At 38.2% G+C, this 9,938-nt stretch overlaps 1 protein-coding gene across 1 annotated transcript in view; it reads left to right on the top strand.

Moving 5' to 3' along the window:
* The first annotated feature begins 6,231 nt into the window (after positions 1–6,231).
* The window catches only part of LOC120543499 (E3 ubiquitin-protein ligase TRIM41-like), a 41,311-nt gene continuing 37,604 nt past the window's right edge, over positions 6,232–9,938 (top strand). Inside the window, exon 1 of the mRNA XM_039776578.1 lies at positions 6,232–6,923. Coding sequence (XP_039632512.1) covers positions 6,321–6,923 — 603 coding nt within the window. The 5' untranslated portion in view covers positions 6,232–6,320. The remainder of the gene's footprint in view (positions 6,924–9,938) is intronic.

Genomic DNA, 9,938 nt, shown 5'->3' with positions numbered 1-9,938 from the left:
GCACTGGTGCATTTAGAAAGTGCAACTTTATTAAATTATTTTAATGCTTACTTTTCTTTTCCCTATAGTCTAATAATGATCAAAAGAAACTGTCCATTTACCCATATAATTCTATAAGCGTTTTGAGTCGCGCAAGTGTTCACCAAAAGTTTCAATTCTGTAAAGCTGCCACCAACAGGTATTATAAATCTTTAAGTGAGATTGCGTTTGTTTGGACACGTGCAGAGGAGAGATGCTGGGTTTATTGGGAAAAGCATGTTAAAGATAGACCTCTCAGGCAAGAGGAAGGCCTAAGAGAAGGTTTATGGATGTGGTAAGAGATGACATGAGGGTGGTGGGTGTAACAGAGCAAGATAGAGAAGACAAGAAAATATGGAAAAAGTTGACCCCTAACGGGAGCAGCCGAAAGAAGAAGTCATATCTTTAACCAGTAGCACAATGCCAGGTTTTGTGTAAGATAAATATAATGGAGCCGTTTAATAATAAGTACTGTACATCTTAATAGGTGATGCTCATCTCCCGAGTTCGTATGGTGGCGCATTTTTTTTTTTTTTTTTGGTCCGGGTACTTAACGATTGTTCCACACTCTTGTGTTATGCTGTTAAAATGAAATATTAACACGATTTCGGAGTCATATTGTGATCGTTCATGTGGTGTATTAAGTACTGCAGTTTCGTTCCATATTATAGTACATTTTTTTATTCCGTTTTTATTTGAGAGTAGAACAAGTTGAAATAGCATCCATATGGGCCAAAACTGGTCAATCCATTGCTCTTCACCAAACATCTTGAGTCAATTAATTTAATTCCAATTAAATCTTTTTTATATACTGGAACAGAATTCAAACGTCACAGCAGTTTTTACAATAAGACAGTGAATATTCAATTACACAAGATAACACCTTCTTACTTTAGCAATCTGTAATGAGCCCTTATATAGATTGTGTTGCTGGGGTACATTATTTTGTACAGCCGATCACTAGCAAATCGCACATACTTTATATCAGACTGTTTATTCTCAATTGCGAGAAAAACGAGAAATTACGTATGTGTCAAAAACGATGTTTTCCCAAATTACTGCAGCCCATGTTAAAGACAGTGGTTGCAATTGCTCCTCTTACACCAATAAAGAACAATGTTCCTGCTATTGCCATTCTAATAGCATTGACGAGAGAGTTCAGTCATCTTCCAAGGGACCTTAGAAACAAATTCATTTTGTTACACAAGTACAAAAACTGATAATACATAATATTAAAATGCAAATATAAAATGTGGGTATTTGCTGTCAGGATCTACAGCAGGGGTGCCCAACTCCAGTCCTGGAGGGCCACAGTGGTTGCAGGTTTTCAGTCTAACCCTTTTCTTAATGAGTGACCTGTTTTTGCTGTTAATTAACTTCTTTTGAATTAATTTTATTTGACTTGTTCTTGAAGACTCAGGTAAAACTGGTTCTTTTTCCTTAATTAGTAGCCAACCAAAAATGAGATACAAAATTAGCCAAAACAATCAGGTCCATCATAAAATATCTGAAAATAAAGAAAGGTGAAGGTCTCAGGAATGCTGATCTGCTCTTAGAAAAGAGAAAATCCACAATTTTGGAAATGTCTGCTAATGCACCACAAGAGCAGCAACAAGCCATGGACTTAAAGAATGGGTTTAATTAACAACAATAATTGGCACCTGATTAAGCAGCTGGTTGGAGTGAAGTTGGTTGGAGTTTGAGGCCCTGACTTGGGTAGTCTTCTGTTGTCTCACTCACTACACATTTCATTTGTGTTTAAGGAGAGACATGAAGCAATTCAGAGGAACAATGAAGAAATTCAGGTGAACAAATCTTAAAAAAGCAAGTCAATTAAAATGAATTCAAAAGAAGTTCATTAGCAGGAAAAAGAGGTCACTAATTAAGAAAAGAGTTAGAAAGAAACCCTGCAGCCACTGTGGCCCTCCAGGACTGGAGTTGGGCCCCCATGATTTACTGTTTAAACAGAAGATGCTACATACTTTCATCTTAATTCTGTCTTCATTATTACAGTCAAAGGAGTACAATAGTATTTCCAATCAGACAGTGAGCATTTAATACCAACAGAGATGTGAGTCCACCTAAAATTACAGTGGGCTGTCAATGACTAACAAGACGACAACAAGAAAGAAACAAATGGAAAACTGAGTGGCAAGAATGAAAAATGAAAACGTCAACATTTAAGCAGCATAGAGATGAGGTAATTGCACTCTGATAGCTAGCAGTCAATCTTCATTTTATACAGTGACTGTTTAGGCAGGTACCATAACACAAAGCTTTGCAAAAGTGAACAGTAAATGTAAAAGACCTACAATAACACAAGGCGATTTTCAACAACAACAGTATATCAGCCCCAAGTCATTTGCTAATTGTTACTCACCTTGTTTCAGAAACGTACTAAAGGAAAATCAAATGTGCTGAGGTGCTACTGTATTTGTACACCACTGTTAGACATTTTCATAAATGTTTCATTAAATGTATCCACTTATGTCTCCCTCTACACACTTCCTGGTGGAGAAACGAATTTTAGAATTGGGCAGCAAATTACTTGATTGATTAGCTTTAATAAATAATATTTGATATACTAAATTAGACCTGTTCTTCTAAACACGTTCTATAGGTGCATTTTATTCTTCAACAAATGCAATATATACATATTTAAAGAGATTGCTGGTGTTGCGGATTGGCTCCCTGGCCTAATTAAAAAATTGAGTTTTGCAAATGGATAATAATTTTCTGAATTGCATTGTAAACTAATTTTACAATCAAACATTTTGACTACTAAGCCTTATTCATACCTGTTACAAAATGTTCACTCTGTAAAGTTTATACCTTATTCTTTTAATCTCAAGTTTATATCAAGTTTATGTGATTTACATTTAAATTCTCCAATTATTCCCTTCTAGTGCAATGTTTAATTCTACATAGTAAAAATAACTTTATAGTTATGCTAAAAGATGTTAATTATAATAATGTTTTTATTGATTGATTCATGCTCCAAACAAAATTCTAAGCTGATCTTTAAATATTTTAGGTATTATACACAGTCAGAATAATATCTTTGATCTGCTTGTTAATGCCTGTGTGATTCAGGCTTTGTTCTTTTTTCTCAGGACAGGTTCACTTGTCTGCCTAAAAGAAATGACAGCTTACAGTATAGGTTTTCAAACATACTACATTTAAATTCCTTTCACAGCACTTGCAAATAGGCTGAAGAAACATTTCATTATGTTGTTGTAACTACCCTTAAAATGTCATTATCATTGTCCTGCAGATGTATTCTATCTTAATTCAATTCAATTTACTTTTGTAAGATATGACGTGTAACATGGCCTGTCCCTGAGCAGTTAATCTGAGAAGAAGGTGTGATTTTAACTCTCATGACCGTGTGAGCGAAAAGAGCATGCAAATGAGAAAATAAAATTTTGGATGCCAACCTAGTCATCCCAGTTTATTTCAACTAAAGTCTTTAGAGAACAAGAAAAAAAAATAGCTTTGTGGCTGTCCAAACAAAAAATCTTTCTTAGGTCACTGGAGCTCTGTCCTATAGTTTGCCCAAATCAACAAGTGATCCCTCCAGGCTTGCCAGGTCCTTAAATATATATATATATATATATAGCCCAAGGACAGCTTAAAAATAGCAAAATTGCTCAAAACATAAACCAAAAAAAAAAAAAAACCTGAGGAAGACAAAATGACACACAATTACTTATTTTACAGATATTGATGATATATCCTTCTATATTGTTGTTAATTATATTTTGAATACATTTGAATTTATCTTTTTGTGACTCAAAATGCTCATAATTTAAACACAGAAATATATTTTTTATCTTCAGAAAGGGTCACTCATTTATACTGTGCACTGTAAGTCATTAAGTAGCAATGTAAACATGGTTTCATATGTTTACTCTGGTTCCCTTCATCTAATATTACATTTTATTTAAGGATTTGAAGCAATTTATTGTGATAAATATATAAAACTAGCAAAATACCCGCGCTTCGCAGTTGCGAAGTACTGCCTTAAAATTTTTATTAAGAAGAAAATGAAACCTTTAAAAACTGAGGGAAAATATGCCAATAATTATTTGTTAAGGATCTCTTTGTATACCACGTTGTCAGTTCGGCCCTCCGGTTGTAACATGACCAAGCTGTGCGCTGAGCTTACTCTTAAGCATGCAAGTACAGTTGGCCATGTGAAAAGCAATCTTGTTTCAACTCTCACAGCTTGGATTGCTGCTGTCATAATCGGTTTGAGTTTCATGGTTTGTTTCAATTACGACAGTATTTGCAGGATTTGTTGTGTTGAAGTGACATTTGGCATCTGTCAAGCGTTGTAAGCACACAACCGGTTTCATCGATAACTTCACATCCAGCTTTTGAGAGTTTAAACATTCATAAACATCAAAGTGTCCACTACTGAAATCGTCACCTGTCAATCTAAGATGTTTAAGAGGCATTGGCGGTTGTCGAAAGGTGTAAAATATTTGGCCATTTCGGTACACTTGAAAGCGACAACCGAACAATTCAGCGGCAGCCATCAACTCACATGCAGATGCATAGGTGAAGGGCTTAAGCATTTCCCTCTTCTAGTGCTCCTGTGTAGTATAATTATCTCCTGTACCATCATCAGTCCACACCTTGAACCTGTCCTAGTCATTCAATACATAAGACACAATGTTTCTCCAGATATCAAGAGTGAGCCTGATATGGCCATGCAATATGTAACAAAGAGAATGGAAAACGTAGGTGCCATCTCCGTGGCATGGAAACCACTCGGTAAGTGACAGTTCTTTGATTGATGGTGATCACCTCGATAGACATGTTAATGCGGGTACGGTTGGAATGAAAAAGGAAATGGGTATCTGAACAATGTAAAGTAAGTCTAAAATACCTACACAATAACTATAATCGTAATAAATAAACAATAAAACAGCGGAGAAGCCGTGGATTAAATAAAAAGGCTGTAGTTATCAGCAGGGAGACGTGAATCCTGTGGCGAAGCAAGGAAGGGAATGTAGAGACTCGAGCAACGGACGGCCTTATATAGGCAGGCAGCCAACAACGTGGGAGGCTTTGGGATGGGGGACCCAACGCCACCTCACACAGTGACCGAGCTGCAAGCTATGGAAGTATATATGTACGTAAGTAGGATTCAGTTAGCGTTGGGAACCCGCGTACCAAATTTCTTGAAGATGGGCCCATAAGTAACAAAGACCGTTGAAAAGTTCAATATGGCTGCCGACAGTGGCGTCATACCACCGAAATAAGTACGTACATTGGTTTTGGTTAGCGCAGGGAAGCGGCCTACCAAATTTCGTGAAGATGGGGCCATGAATAAGAAAGTTCAACATAGCAGACGTTGTTGACCGTTTTGACCGTTACGTGTAGAATTTCGAAATGAAACCTGCTTAACTTTTGTAAGTAAGCTGTAAGGAATAAGCCTGCCAAATTTCAGCCTTCTACCTACACGGGAAGTTGGAAAATTAGTGATGAGTGAGTGAGTGAGTCAGTGAGGGCTTTGCCTTTTATTAGTATAGATTAGATGATATTAGGAAGGTTTAAATGCTTTTACACAAGACCACATCTTACCTGTGACACCAAGTTTTGCATTCATCTCTTTTCAATCCAGTTAACCTTACATCCATATCTTTGAGATACAGGAGTAAAACCGACGGAGACACACATTCCAGGGTTCAAGTTTTAGATTCTGGATTAGTGAGTGCTAACTGCTTAGCCACCTCGAAGTTTTTGACCAGATATGCTTACACACTCTAAAAATGCACTTCTCGCTATTGATGATTTAAGAATTACAGAACAGTACCTATACAATATTTATTTGCATACAGCCAGTGCATTGTTTAAATCATCTTTAATAATGCTGTTTAACTCTGTGCATTATTGGCTGACTGTGAAAGGCACTATATGCAGGACTGTGAAAGGCACTATATGCAGTTGTATTATTTAAACCACAAATTGTTACTTCCGATGACTAGCTGTATTATTGTATTGTGTGTGCTCGTGTTATGACGACTGCAAAAATTCAAATCATCAGCATTATTTAGTAACAGGTATCTTCCTAACAACTACTGCGCACCGATTGCAGCCTTTGGGTCCAAACAGCGAAAACACAAACCGTTTTGAGCCAGGCGGCTATCCATACTTCATATCGCCCGTTAAGCTCGGCCCACTCGCGCTGTTTCCTGGGTTTTACGTCATCGACTCCGTTATCTCTTCATAAGCGGCGAGCTGGACAGTCTCAACTTGTTAGGCACTCTAACAACTTTCGAATTTGGTGATGCATGTTAAGTCGATTCGGGGCGATAATGGAGACTTTGGGAATAGATGAAGAGCTGATTTGTGCCGTATGCCGTGATGTGTTCGTTGAACCCGTGACTCTACCGTGCGGTCATAATTATTGTGAAGAATGCGTTTCACAGCTCAAGAAATCAGCTACGGCTGGACTGGGGAACCGCAGCCGACAGGCTCACTACACGTGCCCACTCTGCCTCGCACCTTGTGCAGCAGGGCTCCGGCTCAACAGGAACGTGGCGCTACGCAACATCATAGAGAAATATCGGCATAAGACAGCCGAGGGGGTTTCGTGTAGCGTCTGTAAAGGCCAACAGAAAGCTGGCGCCGAGAAGAGCTGCGTCACTTGTGGTGAATCGTACTGCACTTTACACATTATGCCCCATTTGGAAAATGACTTTTTTCAGCAACATGTTCTAGTAAACCCAACAGAAAATACGGAGCGACTGTGTAAAAAGCACGGCAAAGAACTGGAGTTGTACTGCAAGAGTGACTCTACCGCCCTGTGTGTGTTCTGCATGATCCCGGCCGAGTCCGGGCATCTCGAGGGGCACGATGTGGTGAGAATAACCGAGGTGCTGAACATGATGAGAGTAAGTAGTGAAGGTACCGCGGGATGGATTGTTATGATGCTCTTCCTAATCGCGATGTTTAGTACCGGTTGCCTGGATGTCAGTTTATTCCCTAGGGGACATGTGTTGGTTGTGTTAACTTGTACCAGGAAAATGGGAAAGGTGAACGGCACAGTGACGCGGTATTTTCAAACGTTATCTCCAAGACCCGCCCAGAAGCCTTTAGCCAGTCACAGCTCAACTTTCTGCATAGCTATTTAAGATGACAAACTGCCGAAGCAGAAAATGCTAAACATTTACCAGATCATTTCCTTCCTCTTTTTAGTCTGACATCATGTTGATGCTATCCTTCAGGATTTATTAATGCGCAGTGACTCTGAACAAGTCCCTTAAAAATCCTCGGCTCCTATTTTTGAAATAAGGGAAACAATTATGCAATGTACTTGTAATCTGTACGTTACGTTTCATAAAACCCACAGCTGCCATTATCCAGTCTTGTACCAGACAAGCATTTTGCATTTCACGGTCACTTTTAACCAGAAACACTGGAGATAACCAAATACTTATACGGTACTAGCCAAATTTTAGAGGAACCAATTGACCTAAACAGGTTTGTCTCTGAGATTTGGTAGAAAAAAAACGTGCCTCATAGACAACCCACTTATAACCTTTGATGTGCACAGCTTCACCCAGGCCCCATCACTAAGCTGTATCTCTTCAGCAGGTTCCATTTGATTATGCGTAATCGCTTTTCTAACCTGGACAAATCTAAACTAATATCCACTTTAAATATTTTTATTGGCTATACCAGCGTGCATCAGTATCATTTTTGGAATCAGAGTGACTTTTATTTACCAGTACTTAATGGACAGGAATTTAACTTGGTAGCTTTGGAGCTGCCTATAATGGAAAACAACATCACATACAAATACGTTATGCAACATACAATATAAATAACTGCAGAATGGTGGAATTATAAAGTTAATGTGTAGGTTAAAACGTACGTATGTGTGTACGCGTGGATATTAATACATGTGCTTGTACTAATGAATCCAACCATCTTGTTATCATGCTGTAGGTCCCAGGGAGCTGATGCCTACTTATCTTTTCAGCATTGACTAGAAGGTATGAACTAAAAATTGATGAAGCACTAGCCCATCAATATGACACTCAAGCACATATCCAACCTCAGTTGAAGCAGGCTAATTTAATATTTACAGATAAAACAGTCTGCTCATCTTCATTATGTGGGAAGTCAATGTGGTGATGTGGTTAAGGCACTGGACTCAAATCCCAGGGTTGTTGTTTCAGTTCCTGCCTGTGACTGACTTACTGTGTGAGCATCAGCAAGTTGCTTTACCCGTATGTGTGCCAACTCCAAAAGAAAACAATATGCAAACAGCTGCACCGTATCTGATAAACCATGATATGGAAAGTTTTAACAGACTTGCTTTTTTTCTGGAGAAGGTGCTGATTTGAAGGTATAGCAAGCACAATCATAATAAATAAAAATGTAGCAGAAGATCTTGAAATTCAAAGTGCAGAAAGAGAAGGCTGTCCATCATCAGCACTGCTATGCACATGTTGTATTTTTATTAGAGAAAGTAAGGTGAGGAACAGGCACTACTTGGTCATACAGATGCTGCCATGATTAACCAACTCAACAATAGTACAGAGAGTTGTAGCATTCTGGTGTGCAATGTGGAAGAGGGGCAGGGAAGGTTAGTTGATTAGCAACAACATTTATTTATATAGCACGTTTTCATACAAATGATGTAGCTCAAACCGCCTTACAAGATGAAGAAAGAAAAATACAAAAATAGGCTTGGAGAAAAAAAACAAAATCTGCAGGGGTTCCACAGCCACGAGATCGCCCAGCCCCATATTGGGCATTCTACCTAACATAAATAATCTAAATCAGTTCTCATGGGTTTCAGGCTTCACATGGAAGAATTCAATGATGATGGTCATGTGGACTGGCATTCAATCCATCAGTGTAAGAACTAAATGGTGCCTTGATCAGGTGGTGGTGGTGCAGATCGCCATCACAGGAAACCAGATAAAGAACAGCAGAGAAAGTAGGGCTTAGTACAGATTTCTGAGCCATTAAAAAAAAATAAAGATCATTAAATGCATATACAGAATATCAGGGTTACACTTAATGAAGTTATGAGAAAGCCATGTTAAAGTTACAGGTTTTTGGCAGTTTTTTAAAGTGCTCCACCATATTAGCCTGGTGAATTTCTATCTGTAAGCTATTTCAGATTTTAGGTGCATAACAGCAGAAGGCTGCCTCACCATTTCTTTTAAGTTTAGCTCTTGGAATTATAAGCAAACACTCGTTTGAAGATACAAGGTAGGCATTCCGAAATATAGGATGGAGTGAGATTATTTAAGGCATTGTAACCATAAGCAGTATTTTAAAGTCAATTCTAAATGGCAAAGGTAACCAGTGTAGTGACATAAAAATTGGAAAGATGTGCTTGGATTTTCTTTTCCTAGTTAAGATTCTAGCAGCTGCATTTTGCACTAGCTGCAACTGATCATTGTCTTTTTTTGGGTAGTCCTGAGAGGAGTGCGTTACAGTAATCTAGTCGACTAAAAACAAAAGCGTGAACTAATTTTTCAGCATCTTGCAAAGTTATAAAGGATCTAACTTTTGCTATATTTCTTAAGTGAAAAAATGCTGTCCTAGTAATCTGATTAATATGATATTTAAAATTTAGGTCAGTGTCAATAATTACACCAAAATCCTTTACCTTTGTCTTGACTTTTAAGCCTAATGGATCAAATTTATTTCTAATACCCTTATTATATCCATTTTTGCCAATCACTAATTAGTTTGAGAAAATTACTACTCATCCATTCAGAAACACAAGCAAGACATTGTGTCAGTGATTCAAGAGAGTCGGGGTCATCAGGCGCTACTGATAAATACAGTGTATCATCAGCATAGCTGTGGTAGCTTACCTTATGCCCCGAGATAATCTGACCTAATGGAAGCATGGAGACCGAAATGAGCAGCGAACCCAGGAT

Source organism: Polypterus senegalus, chromosome 14 (assembly GCF_016835505.1).
Source record: "Polypterus senegalus isolate Bchr_013 chromosome 14, ASM1683550v1, whole genome shotgun sequence".
NCBI classification, from domain to species: Eukaryota; Metazoa; Chordata; class Cladistia; order Polypteriformes; family Polypteridae; genus Polypterus; species Polypterus senegalus.
This window is presented reverse-complemented; position numbering and strand designations above follow the sequence as displayed.